The sequence below is a fragment of the Orcinus orca genome, chromosome 1 (genome assembly GCF_937001465.1).
Source record: "Orcinus orca chromosome 1, mOrcOrc1.1, whole genome shotgun sequence".
Classification (NCBI taxonomy): Eukaryota; Metazoa; Chordata; class Mammalia; order Artiodactyla; family Delphinidae; genus Orcinus; species Orcinus orca.
Window position 1 is genome coordinate 96,223,284 of NC_064559.1, and position 16,827 is coordinate 96,240,110.

At 37.5% G+C, this 16,827-nt stretch overlaps 2 protein-coding genes across 5 annotated transcripts in view; both read left to right on the plus strand.

Annotated features, from left to right (window-relative positions):
* CD84 (CD84 molecule) overlaps positions 1 to 13,276 on the plus strand; it is a 50,050-nt gene extending 36,774 nt beyond the window's left edge. For 2 of the 4 annotated variants that reach the window (XR_004479428.1, XR_004479432.1), the window contains 2 exons: positions 2,123 to 2,308; positions 4,473 to 4,686. The gene's annotated coding sequence lies outside the window, so the exon portion shown is untranslated. Of the gene's footprint in view, positions 1 to 2,122; positions 2,309 to 4,472; positions 4,687 to 12,763 lie in introns of those variants that run through there. The other 2 variants (XR_004479430.2, XR_004479429.1) reach the window with 2 other exon arrangements.
* Positions 13,277 to 15,568: 2,292 nt separating this feature from the next.
* Positions 15,569 to 16,827, plus strand: part of SLAMF6 (SLAM family member 6) — a 30,711-nt gene continuing 29,452 nt past the window's right edge. Inside the window, exon 1 of the mRNA XM_012538525.3 lies at positions 15,569 to 15,857. Within this exon, the coding sequence (XP_012393979.1) occupies positions 15,752 to 15,857 (106 nt within the window). The 5' untranslated portion in view covers positions 15,569 to 15,751. The remainder of the gene's footprint in view (positions 15,858 to 16,827) is intronic.

A 16,827-nucleotide genomic window follows, 5' to 3' on the forward strand; every position in this document is an offset into this window, starting at 1 on the left:
TTTTATGTGAGTTGAGGGATTGCTCCTGAATATCTTCATTCTGTAACTGCTGTCCCTGTCTTTCTCTGGTGTGCTCACTCAGTCACATTCTTAGTATACTAACACCCCAGTGGAAAGGTGGGGTGGGAGAGAAAGGAAAGAAAGAAAGAAAGAAAGAAAGAAAGAAAGAAAGAAAGAAAGAAAGAAAGAAAGAAAGAAAGAAAGAAAGAAAGAAAGAAAAAGAAAGAAAGAAAGAAAGAAAGAAAGAAAGAAAGAAGAAAGAAAGAAAGAAAGAAAAGAAGGAAGGAAGGAAGGAAGAGAGAGAGAAAGGAAGGAAGGAGAAAGAAAGGGAGAGAGAGAAAGAAAGGGGAAAGGAAGGAAGGAAGGAAGGAAGGAAGGAAGGAAGGAAGGAAGGAAGGAAGGAAGGAAGAGGGAGAAAGGAAAGAAGAAAGGAAAGAACCAGAGATAAGTGTTCCTTAGGTCTTCCAGGAGAACTAACCTGGGATGGAACCAGTGCACAGAAATTCTTCAAGTGGGCTTTGGGACTCAGGACCACCGTGTTTGATTCTTTCCTGTGAGTCTTCTGATTTATGAAGACGTAAGCTACTTACCCCATTCCCAAGGGCTCAGTTCTCAGATAATCCTTCTGTAAAATGACTGTGATCTTATTTTCCCCTTCACATATTTCCATACAACCTAAATTATGAACAACAGGTCTATAAAATCAAAGTATTCTTTCAATGGAGAGGATCTTGTATCAGACAAAGATGTGCTAGTTTAAAAATGTGCATTGAAATTGAAATCTCAGGGGCAGGGCCCTCTAGTGGAAAACAGAGGTAAGACAGGACACTCCCTCGCAAGTCAGCGTGGGCTTTACCAGGGAACTGAGTTAATGCCTCTCAGAAAAAGAAAGTGAAGCTGATTTAAAATGAGAGTTTTTTAAAGCTATAGAACATTATGAACTGCACAGCCCACAAGAGAAGAGCTGGACTGGGCCACCTGTGGAAAGTGGTGCATAGGAAGGAGCCTGGCTGGTCCAGGCTATGTAAACAGAGAGCACTTCTCATGGTTACTCCTGGAGAAAAGAAATGACCGGGCTATATTTTCTTCAAGATCCATTACTTTCCTTCTATTTGAATTTTCTCTGAATTTCACTTGATTTGTAAAATTTTCTCGCATGTAATTAGTGACAATACCTATTGGCTGTAAAATGAAGCTTAAGGACACAATAGGAAAAAGTGTAATGAGTGGTCACAAATGTGGGCTCTGATGCTAGAGTACCTGGGTCTGAATCCTGGTTTCTTAGATATGTGACCTTGGGCAAGTTATTTTAACCTCTCTGTGCCTCAGTTTGCCCATTTGTAAAATAGGGATAATACTGGCTCCTACCTTGTAGGGTTGGTGTGGGGATTAAATGAGGTGTTCCGTGCCTGCACACAGTAAAATCCTGGATCATTATATTAGCTGTTCTTATAGGCCTGAAACCATCATAAGATGTTAAACCAAAATTATGAAATAAGGTTCTTGCAACACAAATGTATCTGATATTGTGCTAGATTAACATGGTATATCAAACTTTTAACTCTCAATCCTCAACTCAATACCTGCTCCTATTATTTCACTTATTACACTACATCTTAATTACCTGATAGCATACCTGTCTCCTCAACTAGTGAGAGCACAGGGGCTATGTCTGAATAATAGTATTGGAAATAAAAAGCTATTTGAGGGCAGGGAGCCTGTAATAGTTAATTGAGGGCTTACTTTGTACACCAACTGCTACACTAGATGCTGTAAAATAGAAATTAACTCTTCTAGTTTACATTAAGGCTGAGGGAGTAAATAACTTAGCAAAGCCAGTAAGCTTAGGAAGACAGGATTTGAACTCAGGACTTCTTGTCATCAAGGGCTAAGTACTTGCAGTCTACCATGCTGCCTCCCTTTACCTGCTGTGGATTCCCAACACCTGGCACTTTGCTTCAAGTATATCACACACCTGGCACCTTGCTTGACACATAATAGGTGGCCCACAAATATTTGTTGAATGAATATGTACATATAATAATATTTTAAAGACAATAACTGCAGCTCCAAGTCAACATGTTCATATATTAATTCCATTGTTCTCTGGATAACCACCCAGCTTTCCTTTTGGAAACAGCCATTAAAGAAGTTTGGATAGAAGCCCTCTCTGCATTTTGGACAGAGCTAGTTTCCTAGCAAACAAGGAATCCAGGTCTTAAGCATTTCTGATGAGTTGTTACAAAATGAGAAAAACACAGTGTAAATTTCCACTATTTACACCACAAGAAAAACAGGAACAGAAGAGGTAAGAACTGGTGAGTTGTGCTATACTAGTTCATGGTTAAGAAACAGCTACACAAAAAAAGAAGAAAAGAAAAAAAAAAGAAAAGAAACAGCTACGCACCTTGAGATTTTAATGATCCTCCATCCAAGTTTGAGGAGCCCTTGACGGTTTTTCATATTAAAGTGTTAATACATTTTGACAAAGGCCCATTAGTAAAAGTCCTGAAGTTCTGATTTGAGGAAGCAAAGTAATGACTAGTACATTCTTTAGAGGCTTGTAGACTTTGAGAAACTTATTTAGAGGATGCATAAGAGAACTATCCTCTCTTCGGATGATAATTATTATCATCACTCTTGCTGGCTGATTGCCCAGGCAGTTCTGAATAGCCCTACACAAGCCTCTGGGTTTAGCTGCATCAACTCTGGGACCTGAAAGTGGCCATATCTTTGCAAGTGGGAAATAGAGATTTTTTTCTTATGAGGTTTTATCATAGGCAGATAATTACATAAATTATCTGTCAGGGAATTTTTTAAAATACACATAATCTCAATCACTAATTTATAATCTATATTTCCAACTGTTTATGGGTCATTTCTGCATGGATGTCAGAAGTCATCTTAAATTCAGTGTGCCCAAAATTGAACTCACAAGTCTTTCCTTGACCTCCCCAACTTGCTTTCTGTCTGTTTCCACTGTGCTAGTTAATGGCCCACCAAATCATAATAGCTGACACTTACTGAGTGCTTACTATGTACAATTCCCATCCTGATGTTTTATGTGTATTCACTCATTTAAAGCCCATAAGAAACATTAAAACTTATCTACCCCCAAAATAGTTGCAATCATCCTCCATTTTACAAGTTAAGAAACTGAGTCACAGAAAGGCTAAGTAACTCAGACAAACAAATATTAAAACCAGGAATCAATTCCTAGTCTTCCAACTCCAGGGGCTGTGTCCTGAACTGCTATACTTCACTGCTTCACCAGTCAGCTGCCACCCAAAGCAAAAAAGTCTTTTATCCTCGAGTCTTCTTTCTTTCTTCCCATCACCTCACCTCCCCACTACATCTAATCAGCTATTAGGTCCTGTCAATTCCAACTCCTCATCTGTCATACAGAGTGAAGTAAGTCAGAAGGAGAAAAACAAATACCATATGTTAACACATATATATGGAATCTAAGAAAAAAGAATGTCATGAAGAGCCTAGGGGTAGGATGGGAATAAAGACACAGACCTACTAGAGAATGGACTTGAGGACATGGGGAGGGGGAAGGGTAAGCTGTGACGAAGTGAGAGAGTGGCATGGACATATATACACTACCAAAGGTAAAATAGATAGCTAGTGGGAAGAAGCCGCATAGCACAGGGAGATCAGCTAGGTGGTTTGTGACCACCTAGACGGTGGGATAGGGAGGGTGGGAGGGAGGGAGACGCAAGAGGGAAGAGATATGGGAACATATGTATATGTATAACTGATTCACTTTGTTGTAAAGCAGAAACTAACACACCATTGTAAAGCAATTATACTCCAATAAAGATGTTAAATAAATAAATTAATTAATTAAAAAAAAAATTCCAACTCCTCTATTTGGCCCCTCTCAACCATGTCTCCTCAATCTGTCTAATTCTCAAACACACCCTCCCTCTCTATCCCAGTCTCTCAGTTCATTCCTTTATCCTTTATAACCTGGGCTGCTATCACACGAAGAGCAATCTTTCTAAAACATGGAAGTTATCACTTCATTTTCCTGTGGGACCAGACTCCTTAGCAATCTAACCTATCAGATTTTCCAGGCCCCTCACCTGCCTATTCCCTAGGATCCAGCCACATAGAATATCGTGGGTCCATAAACTCACCAAATCCTTTCCCACTCCCATGCCTTTGCCCATGCTGCGTCCCCCACCTGAAATGCCTTTCTCTCCATTCCATCTCTGGCTCTTTCATATTTCAAGGATCAGACCAAGTATCCCCTCTTTGTGTAGCCTTCCAAAACCTCCCACTCAAAGCTAAATATATAGCTCCTTATTTACACTCCTGCAGCATTTAGTACATAAGTGCATAATAGTAGCATTTATCATATTCTTTTATAATTATATAGCTGTGGCATTTTTTTAACTGTCTCCCCAACTGGTCAATAAGTTGTTTTGGCTCAGAAGACTTTCTCCTCTTCTTTGTGTCCACAGTACCTAATAAACCTTGGATCCTCAAAAACTTGGATTAATTAATACAAGCATGAAGATTATGCTTACTAGAAGCAAATGCTGCTAAACCTATTTCAGAAGCCAGGTGCCATGTTTGTAACAGGGTATTTTATCCTTTCTACGTGTTACCTTTTATTTCATGTATTTGTAAATTTCCATTAATAAAGTATTGTCCGCACCTTGTAAGTGCCTAAGAGATGAGACTACAAGCTCCATTTCAGCAAGTAAACACACGAATATTTGATGATGCATCTATTCTGTTTGTGTCTTACTTGGCTTTTTCAGGAAAAGAAGAGATAAAATAAGTAGCTGATACATCAAAAACTATCAACAATATGATAAAGGCTCTGTGCAGCTGAGAACTCAGACCCTGAATAGACACAAAGTTACCATGGATTGAGGTAGTCAGACAGAGAATGGGGAAAAGGAAGTCTGCTGTGAGAGAGATGACCAGGATCCTGAGAAAAGGTGGAAAACCTAGAGATAAGGAGGACCAGGAACAGAAACAAGAAACCAGAGCACAACAGATGCATATGTCTAGAGGTAGAGCAGGGAGTTCTGCCTTGATCATCCTAGAAACAGAGAAACTGGGCACTTAAATCATATGTTTTGGAGTCCCTCTCCCTCTAGTATAAGAGTTTTGTCTTATTCATCTTTTCAGTAAGAGCGCTCATCACAGAAGCCAATGCCTAGGAGAGCTTAATAAATATTTGTTGATTCACCTTGTTATAAAGCAGAAGCTAGCACACCATTGTAGAGCAATTATACTCCAATAAAGAATAAAGATGTTAATAAATAAATAAATAATTTGTTGAACTGAACTGGGATTGGGACCCAGACATCAAGAGTAGAATAGAAGTCCTGGAAACCACTTTGAGTCTGTTTCTAGGGAATTTGAGAGTAAGATTGTATAGGTCACCCACAGTGCCACTTGGAGAAAAGGGATAAAAGGACTAGGTTTTTCAATGACGAGACTAGGGTGTGGTTCCCTCAGAACTATGGGTGCAGGCCTCAGGATGTTTTGTAAAACTTTGAAGAAATGACTTGCTAAGAGGTGGTATGTGAGACAGCAAACAGTATCTTCTAGATCTGAAACCACTTCCTTTACTCTCTACTTATCAAAGAAGCTTCAGATCCTCTGCTCTGAGCAACTCTTTGCAAACACGCTTGGGCTCCCAGCTCCCACAGTTACATCTCTTCATCCGTTTTTTGTTGGGCTGAAATGGAACCACTACCCAGAACAATTTCAGTGCCACCTGTGTAGCAACTTTATAAACAGATACAGATAATCTTGAGAAGATTTTTTTAAATTTTTGGTGGTGTTTTTCTAGTGCCCTCTGAGGTTCTGGCACATTTCATTTAATTTAATCTACACGTTAGCCTTAGGACTCTCCCTCTGTCTGAAATGCTTTACCACCCACTCCGTACCTTCACTACCTCTAATACACACTTCACTTAGTTAATGCCCAGTTATCCCTCAGGGCTCAGCTCAAATGTCCCTTCCTGAGGGAAGTCTTCCTGTTCTTCAATCCATGTCTGATGCCCATTTTTACTCTCATTATACTAGATCTCTTTCCACCACAGCAGTTTTCAAATTTTGTCCTTAAATATTTCTCCTTGTGATTATCTGATCAATGTCTCTGTTTCCCCACTAGACTGTGAGCTCCATCAGGGCACAGATCACACCTGATTTTGCTCATCATTTGTAACCACAATGTCTGATCCTGTGCAAGTTACAGAGGAAGTCCTCAATGTATAATATTTTGATTAACTAGTGAAGATGCAAAAGTTTGTACAGCTTTTAACTGTCTTACCTTACCTGGAATGAGTAATTCTTTGGCACATGTCTCAATGACAAAGCTATTTATTCCAAAGTATATTCCCTTAATAAGTTTCCAACCTTCAGATGGAAATGCAATAGAAAAATACTGGCTTTACTTCCTGTGTATAAAACATAATTAAGAATTAGAAAACACAGAAAAGAGTTAACATTAACAATGTGGGCCTAAGACTGCTATCCTTTGAAAGGTGTGCTTACAAGGTTGGCCCTTGGCTGGTGTCTCGGAACTTGGATTTGGGGAGAGTTCTACCATTCCCTGATAAAAGGGAGTCACTGAACTGCTTATACAAACAATTTGCTTTGTGCTAAACATCTGCTTTCCTTCTGGGATTCTGAAATTTTATACATGCTAGGTAGATAGCGCCTGCATGACTACTGATAAAAACCCTGGAATCCTAGGCTCAGACAAACTTCTCTAGTAGAAAATATTTCACACATGTTGTCATCACATGTCACTAGAGGAATTAAGCATATCCTATGTGACTCCACTGGCAGAAGCCTCTTGGAAGCTTGTACCTTGGTTTCTCCTGGACACCACTCTATATACCATCTCTTTTTACTGATTTTGCTTTTTATCTATTCACTGTAATAACTCACAGCCATGCGTATAACTATATGCTGAATCCTATAAGTCCTCGTAGTGAACCATTGAACGTGGAAGTGGTCTTGAAAATCCCTGACATACCTCTTTGAATGTTTTTATAATCCATCCAACTTTTCTTCTTCCATCCAGCAGTAGCTACAGCAGTCAAGGCACTATCTTCTCTTACCTGGACAACAGCACTTTACCTCCTGAAGTCATACTTGCCGTGGTCCAATTCATTCTCTACACCACAGCCAGAGTGATCTTTTCAAAACACAAACAATGCCATCTTGTGGCAGGAAGAACAAATGGATTGCTCTGGTATATAGCTTTACACTTATAATAGTTCATAAGTTGAAAGGTTATAACTGGAAGAACTTCTTTAACCAGAGATAAAATGGAAAATATACTCAGTTATCTAATTCCCCAAGAGGCACCAAGCCTAGATGGTCTTATGAGCTAACTCCACCACCTTCAATGAAAGGATAATTTCTATGTAATTTTAACTGTTCCAAAGTGTAAAAACTAGTGGAAATTTTCAAAATTCATTGAGCACTATTAATATAGCACTGATTCCAAACTAGATGAGGACGATTCCCAAAAAAGAAAAATATAGACCAGGGATCAGCAAACTACTTCCTGTGGACAAATCCAGTCTGCCAAGTGTTTTTATATAGCTTGTGGGTTAAGAATAGTTTTTACAATTTTTAAAAGTTGGAAAAACTCAAAAGAAGAATAATATTTGGTGACATGCAAAAATTATATGAAATTCAAATTTCAGTGTTAATAAATAAAGTTTTTCTGGAACCCCCCCAATACTCATTCATTTACATATTGACTGGGACTGCTTTCATGCTACAACAGCGAAGTTGAATAGTTGCAGTGGAGACTGTACAGCCCCCAAAGTCTAAAAGTATTCACTATCTTGACCTTTATGGAAAAAATTTGTCAATTCCTGATATTGATCAGTCTCACTTATTAATATAATTGTTAAAAATGTTAATTCAAATTTTAGTAAATTGAACCAAGCAAGGAATGAAAAGGAAAAAAGTGCGATCAAGTAGGGGCTCTCTCCGGAATGCAGAAATTAGTTATCTTTAAGAAATCTTTAAAAAAAATTTTTTATTGAAGTATAGTGGATTTACAATGGTGTGCCAATCTCTGCTGTACAGCAAAGTGACTCAGTTATACTCATATAGACATTTTTTTATATTCTTTTCCATTATGGTTTATCATAAGATATTGAACATAGTTCCCTGTGCTATATATTAGAACCTTGTTGTTTATCCATCCTAAATGTAACGGTTTTCATCTACCAACCCCAAACTCCCAGTCCATCTCTCTCCCTCCCCACTCCCCCTTGGCAACCACAAGTCTGTTCTCTATGGCTATGAGTCTGTTTCTGTTTTGTAGATAGGTTCATTTGTGCCATATTTTAGATTCCACATATGAGTGATATCATATGGTGTTTGTCTTTCTCTTTCTGACTTACTTCACTTAGTATAATAAGCTCTAGATGCATCCATGTTCCTGTAAATGGCATTATTTTGTTCTTTTTTATGGCTGAGTAGTATTCCATTGTATATATGTACCACATCTTCTTTATCCATTCATCTGTCGATGGACATTTAGGTTGTCTCCATGTTTTGGCTATTGTGAATAGTGCTGCTATGAACATAGGGGTGCATGTATCTTTTTGAATTATAGCTTTATCCAGGTATATGCCCAGGAGTGGGATTGCTAGATCATATGATAATTCTATTTTTAGTTTTCTGAGGAACCTCCATAATGTTTTCCATAGTGGCTGTACCAACTTACATTCCCACCAACAGTGTAGGTGGGTTCCCTTTTCTCCACACTTTCTCTAGCATTTGTTATTTGTAGACTTTTTAATGATAGTCATTCTGACTGGTGTGAGGTGGTACCTCATTGTAGTTTTGACTTGCATTTCTTTAATATTTAGTGATGTTGAGCATCTTTTCATGTGCCTACTGGCCATCTGAGTGTCTTCTTTGGAGAAATGTCTATTAAGGTCTTCTGTCCATTTTTTGATTGGACTGTTTGTTTTTTTGTTGTTGAGTTGTATGAGCTGTTTGTGTATTTTGGAGATTATGCCCTTGTCTATCGCATCATTTGCAAATATTTTCTCCCATCCATTCCGTAGGTTGTCTTTTGTTTTTTGTTTGGTTTTTTGTTTGTTTTTATGGTCTGCTGTGCAAAAGCTTGTAAGTTTGGTTAGGTCCCATTTGTTTATTTTTGCTTTTATTTCTATTGCCTTGGGAGACTGGCCTAAGAAAACATTGGTACAGTTTACATCAGAGAATGTTTTGTCTATGCTTTTTTCTAGGAGTTTTATGGTGTTATGTCTTATGTTTAAGTCTTTAAGCCATTTGAGTTTATTTTTGTGCATGGTGTGAGGGTGTGTTCTAACTTCATTGATTTACATGAAACTGTCCAACTTTCCCAGCACCACTTGCTGAAGAGACTGTCTTTTCCCCATTTTATATTCTTGCCTCCTTTGTTGAAGATTAATTGACTGTAGGTGTGTGGGTTTATTTCTGGGCTCTCTGTTCTGTTCCATTGATCCATATGCCTGTTTTTGTACCAATACTACACTGTTTTGATTACTGTAGCTTTGCAGTATTGTCTGACGTCTGGGAGAGTTATGCCTCTTGCTTTGTTTTTTTCCCCTCAGGATTGCTCTGGTAATTCTGGGTCTTTTATGGTTCCATATAAATTTTTGGATTATCTGTTCTAGTTCTGTGAAAAAATGTCATAGGTAATTTGATAGTAATCACGTTAAATCTGTAGATTGCTTTGGGTAGTATTGCCATTTTAACAATATTAATTCTTCCAATCCAAGAGCATGGGATATCTTTCCATTTCTTTGAATCCTATTTTACTTCCTTAATTAATGTTTTATAGTACTTAGCATATAAATATTTCATCTCCTTGGTCAGGTTTACTCCAGGTATTTTTCTTTCTTTGGTGCAATTTAAAAAAGTGTCTTTTTTTTGAATTCCCTTTCTAATATTTCATTGTTAGTGTAAAGGAATGCAACTGATTTCTGAATGTTAATCTTCTATCATCCTACTTTGCTGAATTCATTTATTAGATCTAGTAGTTTTTGCGTGGAATCCCTAGGTTTTCTATATATAGTATCATGTCATTTGCATACAGTGACAATTTTACCTCTTCCCTTCCAATTTGGATAACTTTTCTTTTTCTTGTCTGATTGCTGTGGCTGGGATTTCCAATACTATGTTGAATAGAAGTGGTGAGAGTGGGCATCCTTGTCTTGTTCCAGATTTTAGAGGAAGGCTTTCAACTTCTCACCATTGACTATTATATTGGCTGTGGGTTTGTCATAAATGACTTTTATTATCTTGAGATATGTTCCCTCTATTCCCACTTTGGTAAGAGTTTTTTTTTTTTTTTTTTCATGAATTCATGTTGAATTTTGTCAAATGGTTTCTCTGCATCTATTGAGATGATCATGTGGTTTTTGACTTTTCTGACTTTTCTCTTGTTAATGTGGTGTATTACATTGATTGATTGATTTGCATATGTTGAACCATCCTTGTGAACCTGGGATGAATCCCACTTGGTTGTGGTGTATGATGATTTTTATGTGTTGCTGGATTCTGTTTGCTAATATTTTGTTGAGAATTTTTGCATCTATATTCATCAAAGATATTGGCCTGTAATTTTCTTTTGTGGTGGTGTCTTTGTCTGGTTTTGGTATCAGGGTGATGGTGGCTTCATAGGATGTCTTTGGGAGTGTTCCCTCCTCTTCAATCTTTTGGAAGAATTTGAGAAGAATCAGTATAAGTTCTTCTTTGTATGTTTGGTAGAATTCACCTGTGAAGCCATCTGGTCCTGGACTTTTGTTTGTAGAAAGTTTTTTAATTACAAATTCTATTTCACTTCTAGTAATAGGTCTGTTCAAATTATCTATTTCTGCTTGATTGAATTTTGCTGGGCTGTATGTTTCTAGGAAGCTGTCCATTTCTTCTAGGTTGTCAAATTTGTTGGCATATAATTGTTCATAGTATTCTCTTATTTTTTTTTTTAATTTCTGTGCTATCAGTTGAGATTTCTCCTTTTTCATTTCTTATTTTGTTTATTTGGGTTCTCTCTCTTTTCTTCTTTGTGAATCTGGCCAGTGATTTGTTAATTTTGTTTATGCTTTCAAAGAACAAGCTCTTGGTTTTGTTGCTTTTTTCTATTGTATTTTTAAAATCTCTATTTATTTATTTTCTCCCTGATCTTTATTATTTCCTTCCTTCTGCTAACTTTAGGTTTTGTTCTTCTTTTTCTAATTCTTTTAGGTGGTAGGTTAAGTTGTTTATTTGAGATTTTTCTTTCTTTGGATGAAAGTTTGTATGCTATGAACTTCCCTCTGAGAAATGTTTTTGCTGCATCCCATAGATTTTGTAAGTTGTGTTTTCATTGTCATTTGTCTCAAGGCATTTTTTAATTTCCTTTGTGACTTCTTCATTGACCCATTGGTTTTTTAGTGTCATGTTATTTAGTCTCCATATAATCTTTTTTTTTTTCTCATTTCTTTTCCTGTGGTTGATTTCTAGTTTCATGCCATTGTGGTCAGAGAAGATGCTTGAAATAATTTCTATACTCTTAAATTTCTTGAAGTTAGTTTTGTGCCCTAGGATATGGTCAATTCTAGAGAATGTTCCATGTGCATTTGAAAAGAATGTATATTCTGTGGGTTTTTTTGATGTAGTGCCCTGAAAATATCAATTAAGTCTAACTGTTCTATTGTATCATTTAGGACCTCTGTTGCCTCATTGGTTCTCTGTCTGGAAGGTCTGTCCATTGATGTGAGTGGGATGTTAACCTCTCCTAGTATTATTGTATTCATATCAATTTCTCCGTTTATGTCTGTTAGTATTTGTTTTATGTATTTGGGTCTTCCTATATTAGGTGCATATATGTTGATGAGTGTAAAAGTCTCATCTTGTATTGATTCTTTTATCATTATATACTGTACTTCTTTATCTTTCTTTATAGCCTTTGCTTTAAAGACTATTTTGTCTGATATGAGTATTGCAACTCCCACTTCCTTGTCATGTCCATTTGCATGAAATAACTTTTTTTTTTTTTTTGGCTGCATTAGGTCTTCATTGATGCATGTGGGCTTTCTCTAGTTGTAGCAAACGGGGGCTACTCTTTGTTGTGGTGTGCAGGCTTCTCATTGTGGTGGCTTCTCTTGTTGTGGAGCACAGGGTCTAGGAAAGTGGGCTTCATTAGTTGCAGCATGTGGGCTCAGTAGTTGTGGCACATGGGCCCTAGAGCACAGGATCAGTAGTTGTGGTGCACAGGCTTAGTTAATCCGTGGCATGTGGGATCTTCCCAGAGCAGGGATCAAACCCATGTCCCCTTCATTGGTAAGCAGATTCTTAACTACTGCACCACTAGGGAAGTCCCTGAATGAAATCTTTTTCCATCCCCTCACTTTCAATCTATGTGTGCCTTTTTCCCTAAAGTGGGTCTCTTGTAGGCAGCATATTGTAAGCTCTTGTCTTTCAAATCCAATCTGCCACTCTATGTCTTTTGATTGGAACATTCTGTCCATCAACATTTAAGGTAATTATTGATATATGTGTATTAATTGCCATTTCAAACCTTGCTTTCCAGTTGATTCTTTATTTCTTCTGTGTTCCTTTCTTTTTTCTTTTTCTTTTTGTGGTTTGATTATTTCTTTTTATTTTATACTTGTGTTCTCTTCTGTTAGGTTTTTGTGACTCTATTGTAAGTTTTTTATTTGTGGTTGCCCTGTTTTTCCAATATGTTAACCCATTCCTATATCTGCTTGCTTTGGACTGATAGTGATATAGACTCAAACACGTTCTAAAAAAAGGAAAAAGAAGGCTTCCCTGGTGGCACAGTGGTTAAGAATCTGCCTGTCAATGCAAGGAACATGGGTTCGAGCCCTGGTCTGGGAAGATCCCACATGTCACAGAACAACTAAGCCTGTGTGCCACAACTACTGAACCTGTGCTCTAGAGCCCACAAGCCACAACTACTGAGCCTGCATGCCTAAAGCCCATGCTCCGCAACAAGAGAAGCCACCACAATGAGAAGCTCATGCACTGCCATGAAGAGTAGCCCCTGCTCGCTGCAACTAGAGAAAGCCTCTGTGCAGCAACGAAGACCCAACACAACCAAAAAAAGTAAAAACACATAAAATAAATAAATTTTAAAAAATAAAGAAAAAGAATATGGATTTTCTTACTCTCCTTCCCCACACTTTATGATTTTGATGTCCCTTTTTACATCTTCATGTTTATCCTTTTGCTGTTCCTTGTGTTTATCATTGCTTTCACAAACAGTTTTTTTTTTCTTTTTGATCTGTATACTGGGTAATTTAAGTGATTTACTTTCCAGCTGGATTTACTCCTTCCTATTTCTTCTTGCTTCTCTTCTATTTAGAGATGGCCTTTCAATATATCTTTTAGGATAGGTTTAGTATTGCTGTATTCTTTTAGTTTTTGCTTGTCTGAGAAATTCTTTATTTCTCCACCTATTCTAAATGGCAATCTTGCTGGGTAGAGTATTCTAGGTGGAAGATTTTTCTCTTTTAAGACTTTGAATATATTTTGCAAAAGAAATCATTTATTGCAAGGTTTTGTTTAAACAAATTAAAGGGGAGAAAAGAAATAATCATCTGGAGAGATTCCAAAACATGTATTTTATTAAATTCAACCCTGAATGGCCAAAACAATCCTGAAAAGGAACAAAGTTAGAGGATTCACACTTTCTGATTTCAAAACTTACTTCAAAGCTACAGTAATCAAAAGAGTGTGGCAGGGGCATAAGAGAGACACAGGGTGCTGTAGAATAAAACAGAATAGACCAGATATAAACCCTCAAATATATGTCCAAATGATTTTTGACAAGGACGCCAAGAACATTCAATAGGGAAAGGACAGCCTTTTCAACAAATGGTACTGGGAAAATAAGACATCCTAATGCAAAAGAATGAAGGTGAATCTTGCCTTAAATAATATAGAAAAATCAACTCAAATGTATCAAAGAGATAAATATAAAAACTAAGACTATAAAACTCTTAGAAGAAACACAGGGGAAAATCTTCATTACATTGGATTTGGCACAATTTCTTGAATATGACACCAAAAGCATAGGCAACAAAAGAAAAAACAAATAAACCAGCCTTCATTAAAACAAAAAACTTTTGTGCATCAAATGATACTATCAGGGACTTCCCTGGTGGCACAGTGGTTAAGAATCTGCCTGCGACATATGGTCACCTTATCTTTGATAAATGAGGCAAGAATATACAATGGAGAAAAGACAGCCTCTTCAATAAGTGGTGTTGGGAGAACCAGACAGTTACATGTAAAAGAATGAAATTAGAACACTCCCTAACACCATACACAAAAATAAACTCAAAATGTATTAAAGACCTAAATGTAAGATCAGACACTGCCAAACTCTTAGAGGAAAACATAGGCAGAACACTCTGACATAAATCACAGCAAGATCCTTTTCGACCCACCTCCTAGAGAAATGGAAATAAAAACAAAAATAAACAAATGGGACCTAATGAAACTTAAAAGCTTTTGCACAGCAAAGGAAACCATAAACAAGATGAAAAGACAACGTTCAGAATTGGAGAAAATATATGCAAATGAAGCAACTGACAAAAGATTAATCTCCAAAATATACAAGCAGCTCATGCAGCTCAATATCAAAAAAACAAACTACCCAATCCAAAAATGGGCAGAAGACTTAAATATACATTTCTCCAAAGAAGGTATACAGATTGCCAACAAACACATGAAAGGATGCTCAACATCATTAATCATTAGAGAAATGCAAATCAAAGCTATAATGTGGTATCACCTCACACCAGTCAGGATGGCCATCATCAAAAAATCTATGAACAATAAATGCTGGAGAGGGTGTGGAGAAAAGGGAACCCTCCTGCGCTCTTGGTGGGAATGTATATTGATACAGCCACTATGGAGAACAGTATAGAATTTCCTTAAAAAACTAAAAATAGAATTACCATATGACCCAGCAATCCTAATACTGGGCATATACCCAGAGAAAACCATAATTCAAAAAGACACATGCACCCCAATGTTCATTGCAGCTCTATTTACAATAGCCAGGTCATGGAAGCAACCTAAATGTCCATTGATGGATGAATGGATAATGAAGATGTGACACATATATACAATGGAATATTAATCAGCCATAAAAAGGAACAAAATTTGGTCATTTGTAGAGACATGGATGGATCTAGAGACTGTCATACAGAGTGAAGTAAGTCAGAAAGAGAAGAACAAATATCGTATATAAATGCATATATATGGAACCAAGAAAAATGGTACAGATGAACCGGTTTGCAGGGCAGAAATGGAGGCACAGTTGTAGAGAACAAACATATGGACACCAAGGGGAGAAAGTGGTAGGGGGTTGGTGGTGGGGGGGTGATGAATTGGGAGATTGAGATTGACATATATACACTAATATGTGTAAAATGGATAACTAATAAGAACCTGCTGTATAAAAAAATAAAATTCAAAAAAAAACCCAGTTAATTTTAGGTTACATAACCACAATATGTAATTTAGGTTGTTTTACTACCATATAAAAGAAAGAAAAAAGGATATAGATAGTGAAAATTCCAATTCACATCACACACAAGATTTTTGCACTTTGCTCAGAAAAGAAATAAATAGAGTAATAAAATAAAACTGGAACTCTTTGTATGGGGGAAGAAAGCCTTGCCACGCCTCTGAGAGGAAGAGGGCAGTTTCAGTAGAAGCACTTTCAGTCTATGAGAGAATGCCAAGAACATTGACTGCCTTGAGGTCTCCAGCACCATTCTCCACTGCTAAGAGCATGATCTGGCTGTTCCAGTCTCTCACGCTTGTCTCCTGCCTTGGCCCAGGTAAATACTGAAGCGGACCCATGTAGTCATGAGTCACTCCTGGTTTTGTGCAGCTTGCTCAATCTAAATCACCTATTTATAGGTGTCTGTCTGTCTCTCTGCCAAGGGATCCGGTGGGGCTCACAGTGGTGCCTGATAAACTGCCGTTGTCTCTCAACCTAAAAGCTTATGGCCTGAGATGGTTCAGAGCTAAGAGTTCCAACTGTGTTTTCATTTAAGTGAATTATCTGCTGGGGCATGGTAAATGTGCTTTTATGAGACAAGACTCTTTGTGTTTTATGACCAGCATGTTGTGGTATAAAGAGACCGAAAGTTAAGAAAAGAGGTCTTCTTACTTACTGTGGTGTCACAGGTAGGTTACACGTTCCTCCTGAGCCTCACAATCTTCATTGGAAATATTGAAATTCTATGGTTGGGCTTAGCCGAAATTTCTGAACCCAACTAAAACACTAGAAATAGTCCTCTAAGTTTTTGCTTACTGTGATAAAAAGCGTTCTCCAGCTTTCCTTTCCTTTGATGCAAATCAGGGGCTATCTAGTCCAGCAGCACCCAATTTGGCAGACAGAAAGGAATTATCTGATCCTGCCTGCTTCTCATTCCCTGCTGTCCATTTCATGGAAAGCATGAAGGTTCATGTCAGGTTTGGAGAACCACAAGTGGTCAGCTGGGGCCAAAGTATAGGATGGGGCAGAAGACAAAACAGGAAAGCTAGCCCAGAACTAGCCCAGGGTAGCAGATAAAAATAGTTAATATTCATTGAGGGCTCATACTGTTCCAGGAACTGGGTCAAATATTGTACATACATCATATACATAAGCCTTATGACAGTTCTATGAGTCTATACTATTATTATCCCCTTTTTAAATAACTTGCCCAAATTTCATTAGACACTAGGTGGCAAGCTCTTGCAATATTTTTGAGGAACAGTGACAGTTGAATAAACACGGTAGCAGCACAAGAGGAAGAAGGA